Source organism: Oryx dammah, unplaced genomic scaffold, assembly GCF_014754425.2.
Source record: "Oryx dammah isolate SB20612 unplaced genomic scaffold, SCBI_Odam_1.1 HiC_scaffold_11211, whole genome shotgun sequence".
In the NCBI taxonomy this organism is placed as follows: Eukaryota; Metazoa; Chordata; class Mammalia; order Artiodactyla; family Bovidae; genus Oryx; species Oryx dammah.
This window is the reverse complement of record NW_024080604.1, coordinates 319,253-336,065: the sequence shown is the minus strand read 5'-3', so window position 1 is coordinate 336,065 and position 16,813 is coordinate 319,253. Positions and strand designations below refer to the sequence as shown.

Below are 16,813 nucleotides of genomic sequence, written 5' to 3'. Positions count from 1 at the left end.
TCAGGAAATCCCACCAGTTTTGCCCTATTTCAAAGCATCCTCTTTTACAATGCAAATACTTTGGGCTTTCTTGAGATGATTATGAATATTTTTCACCTTCTTGTGAATTAGCTTTAATAGGATGCTTTCTTCCTAAAATCTGAGGACACTGACCCAGTTTCATTCTTATCTACAGCAATATTTTGATAGTAGAAATTACCAGCCTGATTCCTAACTAAGAGGAAAACAAACAAACAAAAAACCCACAAAACACTTAAACTATGCAAAACATTTCATGGAGTCTTAGATTGGAAGAAAAATGATTTGGACTCTCCCTGACTACATGAAGCTATACTCTACATGCCACTGGCTTTCAGTGTGGCCCACCAGCATTGAACCTATGCTGAACAAGTTCAGGGGAGAGGATCTCAACTCCAATGTTCTCCGTGCCCTGACAGCTTACAGGCAGTTCTCTCGTCTTCTTGCTCCTTTTTTTTTTTTAAATTTTATTCATTTATTTACATTTTTGGCTTCGCTGGGTCTTCGTTGCTGCAAGAGGACTCTCTCTAGTTGCGGCCAGAGAGAGACAACTAGATTTTCCAGTGGCAGTGCACGCGCTTCTCTTGTTGCAGAGCACAGACTTGAGGGCACGTTGGCTTAATAGTTGTGATGCTTGGGCTTTGTTGCTTCGAGGCATGTGGAATCTTCCAGGACCAGAGATGGAACCTGTGACCCCTGCATTGATTGGCAGGTGGATTCTTAACCCCTAGACCACCACGGAGGTCTGGTCTTCCTGTTCTTAAAGTAAAATTGCTAAGTTCTCATTGGTTTTCATTACTGCTCCACAATCATACAGAGGAAGTTGGATTGCTTTTCAAACAAATGCTATTCGTTACCATGTAACTGAAGTCTTCTCTTTACAAGTCTATAAATTCTCCAGCTCTCCCAACTGTTTCTGGGCTCCTTGGAAGGAGCAACTGAAATCTCCTCCTCTCCAAGCCTACTTCAAAACTAAGCTCATGATTTTTGTCCTTGGCCTTTTCCTTCCCTCTTTTTTCAGGAACTTTGCTTCATCTTCCTTTCTTTCTGTATCTCCAGGGTTTCCCTTAGCCCCAGGCTACAGATATGTTTATTCTAGCTTCTACTCAACATTGCTTACCTACCTGAAGAAACTATCACATCTCTTGATTTCCCGTCACCATCAAATTTATGGAAAGCGTAGTACATGTTTACTGCCCCTAGTTCCTCTCCATTCCTTATGATAATCTGCAGTCTCCTCGGCTTGGTAGACATTTATCTTTGAAGGACATTTAATGTCTTTGAAGTGCTCTTTTATTGTCTTCAAGCTTCTCTCCCATCTATAGCATGTAATATTGATGCTGTCCCTTCTATCTTGACATTTATTTCCCTTAGGCTCCCAGACTCAGAGTTTTCCTGGTTATCTTCGTATTTCTCTAACTGGCCTTCTCTACCATTTCTTCTTTTATTCTTTCCCCTTCACGAAAAAGACCTTCTTTAAGATATTGTCCTCAGGGCACTTCTCTTTTCTCTGTCCTATCTTGCTTGACAACCTAACCTGTCCATGGTTTTATTTATTATTCTAATAAGAGTAACCCCAAAACCTCCATCTCCATCACAACCTTGACTATCTCTCTAGCTCCATTTCAAGCTTCCTTCCAAACATTTTCACTTGAATATGCCATCTCAAACTTACGATATTCCAAATGTAGTTTCCTCCTTAACATATTTCTTCTCTGGAATACTTATTTTTGTTGAAAACACTGTCGAAAATCCCAGTCAGTCATGTTCTAGATCTACAAGTTATTTTAAGCTTTCTTCTTTCCACTACAGTTTCTGTTTACTGTCTTTCCAGTACTTACTTTCTTTTTTTACTATCTTACCATTTTTCTAAGAACCTCTTAAATCTGCCCACTCTGGTTCATTTCCACTGAGCAACTCAGCTCAGGTCTTTTTAGCCTCTTGCTGGATTGTTGGGATAGTCCTGCTGGCGTGTCCATTTCCTACCTCCAGTTTGCCACATTTACTGATGCCAGATTGTAGTGGAGTTTCAGCTAATGTGGGGATTAAGTATTACAATCATGTTTAACAAGAAAATCCCATGTAATCAACACAGCTCTTAAAAATGTCTTATATTGTCCATAAAGTAGAATCTGCAGACATATTGCTTCTTAATAAGTTCAACACTGCCAATTTTTCTTCCACTCTTGGAGCAAATCACTTTTCTTTTGGTTGCACACCAGATGAAGTCATCTGCTTGGCTTTAGGGGCCATCTAGTATGAAAAATATGTTTCTTTAAATACCAGAATCATACTCAATATTAGTCTACTTGAATTCATGTTAGTTACTCATGAGTGTGATACAAATCCACTGGAATGTCTAAAAAAGCACAGGTCTAATCCTATTATTTCTGTGCTCAAAAACCCATAGAGGCATTTTTCCCCCATTGCTAATCAGAAGGCCCATTTCTTTAGCTTGGCTCTCAAAACTGTCCATGATCTGGTGGCTTTAACTCACTCATATAATCCAGGTTCCATTCCAGAATGGAACACCTGCCATTCCCCACACATGCTCTGCACATTCCAGTCTCCACCCACCCTTTCTCCCTTCGTGGGCCCACATCCTGGGATACTTTCTCCTCACTCTGCATCTCTGAGGGGCTCAGCCATTCTTCACAGATCAGTAGATCTTCATTTGTCCTGCTTTTATGGCAAGTATCCATTTAGAATAGTCATTTCTGCTTATGTTTTATGAGACTACAAACACGTTATGGGCAGGGTTACTGCTTAAGTCTAATATATATTTTTATATTCTTTTACCACCATCTCCGTCTTCAGGGACACAGTTTTCAACAGGTTTTAATGAATAAATAAGTAAAATAATGTGGCTTCCCAACCAATCCCCATGCGGAAGAGCTTCTCCTAATGTGCCCTAGTCTGAGAGTGCCCTAGAACTTGGGACCAGTGCCCCCAAAAAGCTGCCAACTCTTCCTCATCCCAGTGGTGTCTTCATTAGGCAATGAATGAACTCAGGAGGAAGGCATGTAGGTAAGAAGATCTAGGCAAATAGTCAAGTTCTTTGCTTCTTCCTAAAGAGCAAAATAAACATCCTATTTGGTTTGAAAAAAAATTAGGCCTTAGAAATTAACAATACAATGTCTTTTTCATAGCTTCAGGAAATGCCAAGGTCTGTCACTGGGGATGACGGCATTTTGTTCCCATTGTGTAGAAAGTGACTGATGAGGCAGGCCTCTTAAGCCATCCTGCAGACCTACTGTTAAAGGAGCAGAACATTTTTAGGTGCATCTCAAGTTCAGTGGGCTTTAACCTTTACACAGAGAAAACTCGGAGCCCCCTCCTCCGACACACAGAGGGATATTTTCACCTCTGAGAAAGGCGGGGCCACAGGGGAGCTCTTGACTCCAGGAGTCCGCGTATAACAGCTTCTTGAATCTTTTCGGAAAGATTCAAGAAATATGAGAAATATGAATCTAGCGCCGCTCAGGTAAGATTTTTAAGGGAGGTCTGGGGGTTGAAGTGGATGAGAAATGTAATATTTTTAAGGACTGTCTTGAGGGTTGGAGAGGATGGGAAATTTGAGTGTGTCTTTCATCCTTTATGTGATGGAGGTCCGTCTACCAAAGAAAGAGAGAGCGAGTCTGACGGTGAATTTACACCTTCTGTGTCGACTTTAGACTGATCAGGGGAAATGACCACCCCACACTTCTGTAAAATTTTAACGTACCATGAGAAGTGCACAGCGCTGCCTTGTCTTGAAATTATGGAAAGTGGCTACTAGGAGGGAAGTTTCATGTTTTTTAATTTTGCTGCACAGTTGCTCAGGTGGCTTTTCCCGTTTCTTCTCTCCTGCTAGACCTGGGTCCTGTAGTTACCATCTCAGAGAGCTAGCTGGAAGGATGTTTGCTCTCTAGGCAAGATCTCCTCTGCTCGGTCTCCTCCCTTTTTTTCTCTTTCTGGCCCCGCCTCCTCCGCTTACCCCGTAGGCAGCAGCTAGACAGCTGTATTCAATCAGAAAACACTTACAACTCCAGACGATTCAAACGGGAAACTTCGCCGCGAAGTGCAGCGGCACTCCCGCTCTCTCCAGCTTTCTTTCCTTCCCCGGAACCCGAGGCTCGGATCCTCCTCGGCCCGCCGCCCTGGTTTCTTCAGAAATTAGCCGAAGCCCTGCAGGGGACCGGATCCTGCCGGAGGTACCCTCCCGCCCGGTCATGGGGGGCGCCCAGACCTCGTAAGAGAGGCGAGGCGGCGCCGAGGGTGGCAGTGCCCGGGTCCCCGCGCCGGCCCTGCCGCTGCGGCAGCTGCGAGCGCGCCACACCGCCCAGCCTCCTGCAGCAACGGCTCGTCCGTGAAACGCGAGCCGGCTCCGTGCCTTCTAGGAGTGCCTGCATCCTTCGTTTGGGCTTCACCACTGTCCTGGGTGAAAATGGCTGTCTAGACTGAAATGTGCCAGAAGAAGGGACCAAGCAGTGGATACCCAGCCTGCTAAGCAACTCGTCAGTTCCGAGACCTAGAGGAGGAGGAGCTCTCGCCTCTGAAAAGTGCAGTCATGAATTCTGGAGTTGCCATGAAATATGGAAACGACTCCTCGGCCGAGCTGAGTGAGGTAAGAAACAGCTGAGGTCAGGAGCTCCGGTTTCTTAGGCATTGGCTTTGCTACACCACCTCCCCCCGCTCCCCATCTCTCACTTCCCTACACGCCACCGCCTTGCGCTCCCAGTCTGGAGGCAGCGCAATTAAAGATTAATAGATTTTCTGGATCTTGTTTTAACTTGTTGTGCTACTCAGGAAATGAGCTGAACTGGCTTGATGTTTCGGTCTGAAAGGGGTGTCTTAAGAAACAAGCTCGCACCAAAGCGTTTTACTCCAAACGCTAAAGCGTTTTACTCTCCGTGGTCTGGGTCCCCGGTCCCTTCCCACCACCCTTCCTCCAGTGGCATGTACCACATTCCCTTTCGTAGTCTGCAAAATACACGGGGGTCCCAGCTGAGCTCAGTCTGACGGTAAGTAATTTGGTGAGGCCCGGGGGCTTGTTGGAGCCCTGAGCCTGCCACTGGCTCCCACGTGTGCTGCAGTTCAGGCAAGGTGGTCTTTCCTCGGAGGAAACTAATGACCCGCGCTGGGAAGGGGAGTGGAGAGGAAACACATCAAAGCGACTTAGAACTTTATTTCCTGCCCGGGACTGGACTCCCGAGTCTTTGAGGCAAGCACATTTGCAATTCCTGGCTCCCGCAGTAACAAATCCACTTGAGTGTTGGAGACCAGCTTTGAAATTAAAGCTTCATGAAACGGTATGCAAATATATGAGTGGTCAGATGCTGAAGGCCACCTTTTTTGATGACTTTAGGGATGCATCTGGCACATGCCAACCCCCACCCCCCATCTCCCAGGCTTTGAATACCTGGAAAGTGGTTATGGGAAACCTACAGAACTGGATGCTCAGAAGAGAGGAGGAAGTCTGTGTGATCCGCGTCTACAGCAGGAGGCTTGGTGGCTGTGGATTTTCCTCTTATCATCCCTGAGCCATTTGGGGGCAAAACAGTCTGTGCTTCTTGAGTACGGCTGGAGAGAGCAAAGGGGAAGAAAAGGAACCAAGAACATTACAGCCTGAAGGCAGATAGAGGTGATGTCAGATTACCAGCTGTGAAGGGAAAATGAAAGGATGGAGCCCTCTCTAGGGGTGAGGGCTGGTGCTGGGGAAGCACAGGGGGTGTAGAAGGGGGAAATCTGAGGAGGTCTGAGGCCGATATCCAGCAGGGAGGACAGGTGGCCCCTGCCTGGTGCTCTGAGTGTTTTGGTGCTGAGTTGTCCCAGCTCCCATTTGAAACAGCATTGTGAGATGTTGGCCAAATGAGGTAAAGACCTTTCTTAATCCCCATGGTTTTCCCTGTGACGTAGATGCTAAAAGTGAGGGCTTCACTTAAAAACGGGAGGTAGGGGAAGAGGTTCAAAGACCCAAGTGATTTTTGCCAATTTTACATGTGGGGAGAGGTTTCACATCTAAAGTAGAACCTACAACCCACTCCACTAATAGCACTGTTTAAGGAGAAGCCTTTGATGTGTCTTCTAAAGTCATTTAAGATAAGAAACCAAGATACTCACTGACTCAGAGAGCGAACTTATGGTTGCTGAGGGGAAGGGATAGTTAAGAGTTTGGGATGGACATGTACACAGTGCTATAATTAAAATGGATAACCAATAAGGACCTGCTGTATAGCACAGGGAACTCTGCCCAGTGTTATGTGGCAGCCTGGATGGGAGGAGAGTTTGGAGGAGAATGGATACATGTATATGGATGGTTGAGTCCCTTCCCTGTTCACCTGAAATTAACAGTCACAACATTGTTAATTGGCTGTACCCCAATACAAAATAGAAAGTTTAAAAAAAAATTAAGAAATCGGAGGCATGTATCTTGCACAGTCTTTGCCAGGCCCTTCACATCGTTTGTTTCTGTGTGGCAACTTTAAGTCTCTGTCACCCGACAAGTATGTTATTCAGGCACCTTTGTTTAAAAAATGAATCACAGGTTTAGGATGAAGGTGACTAGAATGCTGACGAGAGAGAAAGGAGGCTTGGATTGACTTGAATAGTATTGGCACAGTCAGTGAGTGCATTAGATGAGCCAAGAATACCTGTGAAACTCAAGTGGGAGGTATAACGCTCCATTATTTGCCTGGCTGTATCCACTCCTTAGGAGTTCCTTGGAAAACCCTGTGGCCACGTGAAAGCACTGAGGGTGCTTCGTGGCCCCTGCATTGGTTGGAGCAGTAGTAATACAGCATTGTAGAACATAGTTTTGCTCCTAACAAACAAGTGTCCCAGCCACGTCCTTTGCCAGATTCCTCTCCTGTCCTTCCATGTCTGCTCATTTGCTTCTCGGCTGGTTTCCATTTCTAGGCCTAGTGACTTACTTGCCACTCTGTCCCCACAATCTTGAGTTTCCCTGTAGATTAAGTAGTTGAAATGGGCTTTAAGAGTAGTTTTATACACACACACACACACACATGTATATATTTAAATACTTTTTTTTTGGCTGTGCTGCACATCTTTCGGGGTTTTAGTTCCCTGACCAGGAATCGAACCTGTGCCCCCTGCAATTGAAGCGCAGAGTCCTTGACCACCAGAGAATTCCCCCATATTTTAAATCAGGGTATATGTAAAGAGAATTTGTAAGCAAAAGAGGGTTGTGTGATTCATACCTTGTGGACCCTAAATCTCAGTTCACTTTATCATGGGCAGTATTTGTAGCAATTGCCTTCTCTGTAGTATCCATGGAGCAGTATCCATATGGATCCATAGACTTGAATACAGTTCATTTGTATTTCTCATGAAGGTCCGTGATGTAAAGGAGAGTTTCCCATTTTCACTGTAATTTTTCTCTTAAACACTGGTTTTGCTTTAATGTCTTGGTGGGCAGAGTCGCCATTCTCTTTTATTAAGACCTACTTTTTGGTGACGTAGCTCTTATTGCCCAGGAGCCTCAAAGCTGTGTGGAGGTCGCCTTGGGGTCAGATTGAGCTCACCAAGGCATTTCAGGGCAGGAAGAGTAGCGATATTGCCTTGCCTTATCCTGGGTATCATGAACAAGACGCTGTCTCATTGGTGTTGACTTGAGAGCTCAGCCCTTCTACAAGTGTCCTCTAGCCACCAGTCATTGCCTCTTATATGATATTGTTGACAACGACGCTGTAACATCCTAAACAAGGGGGAGTGACTGAAATTAGTTTCTTGTTGTCATTTGCTGGTCCTGTTGGTGACTGCAGCTAGCCTGGTCCCCACTGGCCTTTGCCTGCAGTGCCCCAGGAATGCCTGGGTGCAAGAGGCAGGAGGCGTGTGGGTGTGCAGGATTCATGACCAGGAGACCCAGCTGGGTACTGGGCATGAGGACTTTAAACATGGAAAGACAGGAAGTTCATGAATGTGTTCCTTCTGTGTCTTTATTTTAAACAATAGCTGTTTAAGATTCTGTGACATAGTAAGAAGAGACAGTAAAATTGTCTCTACCTGTGGTCATACGGATGACCACAAATGATTTTATCAGGTCTAAACACTTTAACCAAAGTGAACTAATCCTATCATTGACAACAACACAACGAAAGGAAAATTTGAGAAGCGTGAGTTGGCTATTCTTTTTTCTTGTCTGTTGGCTCTCTTTATCAAAGACTGTTTTTCTTTTCCTAACACAAAGTTAAGGAAGGACTTCAACACCAGACAAATTTAAAAGTACTTAGAAAATTAAATGTTTGACTTTCAGGTCCTCTCCCCCATGATCAAGAAGCTGAATAGACACACTTTCAGCAGCATTAGAATAAATTCTCCCAAACCTCGTCAAGGAAAGGCTGCTAAATCTTCTTCCTCATTGCCGTGGCGTTTTCTGTCAGCAATTAGTTCTCTTTGTCTTGGTTAAAACTTGTGGGACCAGTATGTAGTTGAACCTTATTTCACTGCCGTAATCACATTTTTTGGTTCTTAGAATTATTCAGACCTCGGAAGGATGTCTTGAGGTACAGCGTTATGAGGGTAATGACTTGAATTTATCTTCACAGGATAGCAGTGGACTGCATCTGCTTGCCTGATAGACAGCTGCCTATTTATGTAGCAAACTTAAACTTTGTCTTTAAGGGTTTGTTCTTTTCTGGCAGTGATTAAAACCTCCTGTCCAAAGCAATCAGTGTATATTCTTTGCTTTTTAAACATCAAGCAATGAATAGGTAAAATTCTCCCATCACTATTTACTTTGAAACCTTAGTTGCCCTAAAAGAAATCAGATGTCCCTTAACCCTGTCCTTCTTTCTTTATTCAAATCCTCTTTCATGAGAGTATTCCGCTCCTGAATGTAGGTTATAGAGGCGACTCCTTGTGCTTTCACCGTTCACTTGTTGTGTAGCTACTGAAACCCATATTTTTATTGGTACTCTAATTAAGAAGTGGATTTGTACAGGAGAAAATCGTTCTCTAGATGAGATAATCAAACAAGATAATCCAAGTGGCTCTCTCACAGATGTACTTACTCTACATCATCAAGTTTACAAAATATTGGGACTGGAAGATCTCCTGATGTGCCCACACCCTTTTCTACTTCTTTCTGATGCCTCTGTCCTTTTGGAATCACGCTTCATTGTAATGAGTTGTCTACTGTCTGTCTTAGACACAAATCATTAGCATCACAATAGCAGTGTCACAGAGCCTGTGTACATAGTAGGTGTTGAACAAACGTTTGAATGAATGCCCTGCCTCTTCTCTCTCTTCCCTTTTCATAAACATAGAATTTGAACAACCGATTTGAGTGCTTGGTCTGAGGATTTTTTTTTGGCTGTCCATGGCTGTGTAACAAACTGCCCCCCAAGTTTAAAGGCTTGAAATACCTATCTTACTTGTGATTTTGCAGTTTTGGGCAGAGGTGGAGGTGGTTGGACTTGTGTCTGTGACTGCAGCTACATGATCCACCTCCAAAATGGCTTAATAACGTGGCTGGCCAGTGTGTGTGGGCTGTGGGCTGTGGGCCTGCCCATGTGCTGCTTGGGTTTCCTCTCAGCATGGCAGCTAGGTTCCCAGGAGGGAGTGAAAGCTGCCAATTCTTTTAAAATGTAGGACTGAAATTGGGAAGAGTCACATCTGTATTCTGTTGGTTAGAACAGCTGTATGCTTAGCCCAGATTCAGAGGGGTGAAGAAAGAGATCCCACCTCTTCAAGGGGGTGTGATAAAGCATTTGCAACCATTTTTAATCTAGTACAGAAGTCACAAAACAAGAGCCATGCCTAAAACCCTGATCTCCTAATTCCCAATGGCTAGCAATAACTTTTCCTATTTTATTTTGTGTTTTTAGCCATTCATTTACTGGTTTGTATAGATAACACTTTCTAAGCATTTTCTAGGTATTCACTTGCTTAATTAACAAAAACCCTATGACATACATTATTTGATGTCCATGTTACAGATAGAGAAATTAAGGCATAAGAGATGAAAACCCTTATGAAGATTATACAGATCATGAATGGTGGGGTCAAACTTCGAGGCCAGTTGGTCTTTCTCCAGAATCTGCCTTTCCTCTAGTGGTTCTTTTTGTTAGTTTCTATTATTACTCTCAGCTTTTCATCCTATTTTCCTGGGAGGGAGTATCCTATTTAATAAGCCTGTTTACCTTGATTTGTATTGTAACCTCTATGCAATACCCAGATAAATTTTTTTGACAAGAATGAAATGAGTATGCTCATTGCCTTCACCTTCAAGTGGCTGAAGAATTCTAGACACTGATTTTCAAGAGCATTAAAGGAGATTTATTGATAAAGAGTCTTCAGCCAAGAAGGCCTTCCTTCTGTCCCCACTGAAACTGAAGGAAAATGAGGCCGTGTGACCTCTACCCCGCGGCCCGTGTGCCCTGAGGCATTGGAGGAATTCGTGCTGCAATATGTGAGGTGCCCGAATGAGAATGAGATGTTCTCTGTGACAAAGATTAGGGTTCTCTCACCCCTGCAGGTGGGGCTCTAGACTTCTGCTGCTGCTAAGTCGCTTCAGTCGTGTCCGACTCTGTGCGATCCCATAGACTGCAGCCCATCAGACTCCCCCGTCCCTGGGATTCTCCAGGCAAGAACACTGGAGTGGGTTGCCATTTTCTTCTCCGGTGCATGAAAGTGAAAAGTGAAAGTGAAGTCCCTCAGTCATGTCCGACTCTTAGCGACCCCATGGACTGCAGCCCACCAGACTTCTACTACAGTTGGCTAAATCACTGGGGGCCTGCCGAGCCCTGAGGTTGATTAAAAAGAAAAAGCCGATGAGGTGGACAGCCCCAGCTGCGGCAGGGCAGTTGCTGCTGCTGGGTCCTGGGGTGGCGTGTGCTGAGAGGGCCGGAGAGACAGTGAGCGGAGCCCAGCAGGAGGCACGAGTCATGAGTCGTGGCTGGCCCCGGAGGCGGTCAAGAAACACGGGAGAGAGGTCAGTCAGACACCAGGCAGGCGATCGGAACTTGAGACAGCCCCAGACCTGAACGCAGAGTGAGAACCTTGATTCTGAGGAAGGGCTTTGTCCAGGCAGGAAGTTTGAAAATCAGTCCCAAGACTTTTCACCTTAATGACTTCTTTAGAGGACTGTGGTTAGGAGGTTTGAGGTGCCAGGACTTCGAGAGGGGCACACATCCAAAGCAGGGAGTATGATGGAGACACCCGCCAAGTAAACTCAAGGTGCTATTTTAATAGCTGCTTGAGGCGAATTTACCCGGCACACGTCATGTGGAAGGCGTCCTCCCACAGCCAGGCTGTAACTAGAAAATAAAAGCTGCCTTTACAGAAAGATTAAGAAGTTGGTGATGAAAAAAGATTTGAAATTTAGGTTTTGATCCAAAGAGTCAAACTTTAGGAAACCAAGGTTACATTTTAAGTAATCTCTAGATTCTGGGAAAGAGATTTATGTTAGCAAGCTTATAGAATTAGACAAGCTAAAAAAAGACACAGAAAATTGATAGTAGTCAGGATGTAGATTTCTATATCAGCAGGGCGGGGGGTGGCATGGCAGAGATAAGTTATTGGCAATTATATTCTCACCTCCCCTAAAACGCACCTGAATTCCTGCTGCTGCTGCTGCTAAGTTGCTTCTGACTCTGTGTGACCCCATAAGTCGTGTCCAACTCTGTGTGACCCCATAGACGGCAGCCCACCAGGCTCCCCCATCCCTGGGATTCTCCAGGCAGTGGCCAACTTTTATTCTTGAAAGAAACAGGAAGAGAATAACCTGGATTATACAGATAAAGAGAAGTTCAATTTGTAGAGTAAATATTTACTGGGATCACAGAGCTGTCCTCTCTTTCTATCAAATACCCCTTTTCTCTTGCTGAACAGAAGCAGCCAACATTAACACAAAAAGGAAAGAGAACACCTTTTCGAAAGTTTGCGTTATCATAAGGAATGACTGAGGTTATAAAGTGCTTTTTATGTAAATCCTTCAGTATATCTTTGAAACACAGCAGAGGAAATTACACTTTGAGACAATTTAGGCAAAAAAAAAAAAAAAAAAAAACCTCAGGCATTCAGTTCAGTTCAGTTGTTCGGTCGTGTCCGACTCTTTGCGACCCCCATGAACCGCAGCACACCAGGCCTCCCTGTCCATCACCAACTCCCGGAGTCCACCCAAACCCATGTCCATCGAGTCGGTGATGCCATCCAACCATCTCGTCCTCTGTCATCACCTTCTCCTCCTGCCCTCAATCCCTCCCAGCATCAGGGTCTTTTCCAATGAGTCAACTGTTCGCACGAGGTGGCCAAAGTACTGGAGTTTCAGCTTCAACATCAGTCCTTCCAGTGAACACCCAGGACTGATCTCCTTTAGAATGGACTGGTTGGATCCCCTTGCAGTCCAAGGGACTCTCAAGAGTCTTCTCCAACACCACAGTTCAAAAGCATCAATCCTTCGATGCTCAGCTTTCTTTATAGTCCAACTCTCACATCCATACATGACCACAGGAAAAACCATAGCCTTGACTAGACGGACCTTTGTTGGCAAAGTAATGTCTCTGCTTTTGAATATGCTGTCCAGGTTGGTCATAACTTTCCTTTCAAGGAGTAAGCGCCTTTTAATTTCATGGCTGCAATCACCATCTGCAGTGATTTTGGAGCCCCCCAAAATAAAGTTTGACACTGTTTCCACTGTTTCCCCATCTATTTGCCATGAAGTGATGGGACTGGATGCCATGATCTTAGTTTTCTGGATGTTGAGCTTTAAGCCAACTTTTCCACCCTCCTCTTTCACTTTCAAGAGGCTCTTTAGTTTTTGTTCACTTTCTGCCATAAGGGTGGTGTCATCTGCATATCTGAGGTTATTGATATTTCTCCTGGCAATCTTGATTCCAGCTTGTGCTTCCTCCATTCTCGGACATTAGCAGCTGGTGATTCTACTTGCCATACAAAAAACTGTAAGTTAAGGGTTGTTAACTTTGTAAAGAGCAATCAAAATCTGTTGGGCTGAAAGAGTTGTATGGTGAAGCTACTCCATGCTTTGGTTGGTGGGACATTGTGAGGTAGCGTACTTGTCAGGAGATTTGGTTGGTGCTTGGAACACGTGCCGGGACATATAGGACCTGAGATGGAAATGCACTCATAAGCCAAAGGCGGTGGTGTTCTGAGAACAAAAAGCTTCATGAAGCCTCAATGGGTGCAGGCACATCAGTGAACAACTCCAGCTGGATTTGTGAGAAATACTGAAGCAATTGTCAAAGGAAGAATGCCACCATGGAAAAAGATTGCCCAGCAATTAGAAAAGAGTGGATCCGCTGGTTGGTTGCACAGTGAGAGTGGGGTAATGGCTTGTCCCTGTTTCCTATGGGTTGTGTTGATTTGTTCATAGAATACATGGCACACTTGCAGGGACTTCTTGCTCCTGCCCGGGTCCTTCTCAGCCTCCCAGGTTAGTCATTCTTTCCTCATCTGTGGTCAGAATATCTACTTTATCCATAACCTCCCTGGGAGACCATGTGATCTTTGAAAGCAGGCACAGAGTGAAACCCATCACAGTATTGCCGGCACCTCGTCAATATGTGACTCAGGGCATCTACAGGCTTCATATTTACTTGTTGGACCCGAGAGCAATTACTTCATAGTGGGACAGATGTGTTGGATTGACCAGTTATGTATTTTGGTTAAAGGACACATGTTTAAAACTTTAGTTTGATCATTATTACTCTGTCTATTCTTAGCTCATTTTTCCATTCAACAAACCTTGTGTGCCTTCTGTCTGCCAGGTGCTGTTTTTCGGTGTGGGGTTACAGAAACAAAACTGATGCAGTCCCTGTTTTAATGAATATTACATTCCAGCGGCAAACAGACAACATGCGTGACAGATACATCCAGTGGTGACGCACAGGAGGAAGGAAGAGTGAAGGAGGGAGGGATGCTATTACGTGATCAAGGAAGACCTGTCTGCGGCAATCTGTGAACCGAGACCTGAAGGCAAGGAGGATGGAGTCATGCAAAAGATGATGAGGACTGTTTCAGGCAGTGGGACAAATAAAGGTCAAGGTCAGGGGCCAGAGCGCGCATGGTATGTGTCAGCAAGGAGATGTGCCTCGGAGTGCAGTGAGCAAGGGGAGAGTGGAAGGAGGTGAGATCAGGAAAGATAGTTCTGGTGAGATCACCTGTTTCTTTGTAGACTTTGGAGAAGAATCTGGGTTTCTCTGGAGTGTTTTGAAAATACGCCTGAATTTATTTTTTTAAAATCCTTCTTGTGTGTGTATGTGTTCTTTTGAGGGGCTAGGGGCAGGAAGATGTCCTCAGGAACAGGAGGAGCTAGCAATAAAAGGCCGGGAACGTTGTGTCCCAAAAGCCAATTAAAAGAAACTGTTCTCAAAAAAGGTAGAGCGATGGGTCAGATGCTTCCCCTTTTGTTTCCTTCACTCTCTTAAAGCCTTTGCATATGTCCAGACTTTCAGATGGTGTCATTTTCTCCAAGCAGAAATTGTTGTATGCACTAAAATAAACTATATTATTTTCGAACGTCCTCAGAGTATGTGAGTATGCTTTTACCTTGAGAGGAATGGTTTAAAGGACTAAGTGATGTGAACACTGGCCAAGAATGATTTGAAAACTGCCTTCCCTTCCTTGATGGATTGTTCAGTGTTGATGGATGCTGATATATAGAGTATATCTGAATTAGGAAAACTGAGCTGTTTTCCGTTGTCACTTGGACCAGTTTCCTTCCACTATTTAAGATCACTTGACTTGACTTTTTTATGAACTTTCATAAGTTTATTGACTTATAATTAATATAGCTCCAAGGAGCCTGGAATGTTGACACTTTTTTCCTTTTGAAAAGCATAGCTATTTAGCAGTCAGATCATGACCAGAAAGTTGCCAGGTAAGCCTGAAATTAGACAAAGGAGATGTTTCTGTTGGGTGGCGCCATTAAGAACTTCTTTGATTTGCATTTTGTTTTATCCAAGCTATTTGCATGATTGATTAGGAAGCTGAGGCATGAAGCCTGGTTAGTGGTAGAGCGGAAGTGTAGAAACCAGATTTTTTTTCTCCTTAACTCCCAGGGATAGTTTTTCCTCTTCTGCCTCAACTTCCTCAGTTTCTATATCTCAGGATTTGTTTTAAAGTATGTGTTTTATAATAATCGTCTGCAATTATTTTAAGAGGTGAAAGTCTAATTCTTCTGTATTCTCATCTCCATATGGCATTACTACTAAATCACACTATTAAAATAATTGGAAAAATTTATTTTTAGCTCTAAGTATGATTTTGCCGTATATTGTAGTAGTCCGCACTCCATGGGTTTTTATTGGTCAACCTCGTTGGGGTCTACCAGGTAAGAAATCCAGAAGAGCAGTATGTTCTGTTTGGGGGAATATCTGTCTGGCTGGTTTGCCAGTTGCTGTCTGTTGATAGTGCAGGACTTAGTCAATCATTCTAGCCTTTTTTTTTTTAATTATAGTAAAATATAAATCACATAAAATTAACAGTCTTGTACATTCATATTATTGTGCAATCTTCATAACCATCTGTCTCCAGCGCTTCTTCACCTTCAACTGAAACTCTGTGCCCATCAAACACTCCCCATTTCCTTCCTCTCCCTGGTAACTACCATTTTACTTTCTGCCCCTCTGAATTTGACTCATCTTGATACCTTGAGTTTCATAAAATATTTATTCCTTTGTGATTGGTTTGTTTCCCTTAGCATAATGTCTTCTAGTTTCATTGATACTGTAGCACGTGTCAGAACATCCTTTTTATGACTGAATGATAATCTCTGTTGAGTTCAGTTGCTCAGTCATGTCTGACTCTTTGCGACCCCGTGGACTGCAGCATGCCAGGCCTCCCTGTCCATCACCAACTCCCAGAGCTTGTTGAAATTCATGTCCATAGAGTCAGTGATGCCATCCAACCATCTCATCCTCTTTCGTCCCCACCTCCTCCTGCCTTCAACCTTTCCCAGGATCAAGGTCTTTTCCAGTGAGTTGGGTCTTCACATCAGGTGGCCAAAGGATTGGAGTTTCAGCTTCAACATCAGTCCTTCCAATGAATATTCAGGACTGATTTCCTTAGGATTGACTGATTGGATTTCCTTGCAGTCCAAGGGACCCACAAGAGTCTTCTCCAACACCACAGTTCAAAAGCACCAATTCTTTAGCACTTAGCTTTCGTTATAGTCCAACTCTCACATCCATACATGACTACTGGAATAACCATGGCTTTGACCAGATGGACCTTTGTTGGCAAAGTAATGTCTCTGCTTTTTAATATGATGTCTAGGTTGGTCATAGCTTTTCTTCCAAGGAGTAAGTGTCTTTTAATTTCATGGCTGCAGTCACCATCTGCAGTAATTTTAGAGCCCAGAAAAATAAAGTCTGTTACTGTTTCCACTGTTTCCCCATCTATTTGTCATGTTATGTTTGGTTTATCCATTCATATGTCAATGGATACTTGGGTTGCCTCTACTTCATGGCTACTGTGAAAAATTCTGTGATGCCTGTGGGTATTCAAATATCTGTTGGACTCCTTGATTTCACTTCATTTGGGTACATTCCCAGAAGTAGGATTGCTAGAGCATGTGTGGACTCCGTGTTTCACTTTGCGGGGAATGGCCATACCATTTTAGAGGCTGCTCCACTTTACATCATTCCCACCAGCAATGCAGAGATTCCAGCTTCTTCACATCCTTGCCAACACTTCTTTTCTGTTTTATTTTGCTTTTTAAATAATAGCCATCATAATGAGTATGAAGTGTCATTTACTTGTGGTTCCTCTTTTTATTTCCCTAATGATTACTGATGTTGAGCATCTTTTCACATGCCTATTGGCCCTATCTTTG

General features: G+C 43.9%; 1 protein-coding gene across 1 annotated transcript in view; it reads left to right on the top strand.

The window, feature by feature from the left end:
• The first annotated feature begins 3,947 nt into the window (after nt 1-3,947).
• The window catches only part of LOC120861032 (colorectal mutant cancer protein), a 308,064-nt gene continuing 295,198 nt past the window's right edge, over nt 3,948-16,813 (top strand). Inside the window, exon 1 of the mRNA XM_040236721.1 lies at nt 3,948-4,624. Coding sequence (XP_040092655.1) covers nt 4,568-4,624 — 57 coding nt within the window. The 5' untranslated portion in view covers nt 3,948-4,567. The remainder of the gene's footprint in view (nt 4,625-16,813) is intronic.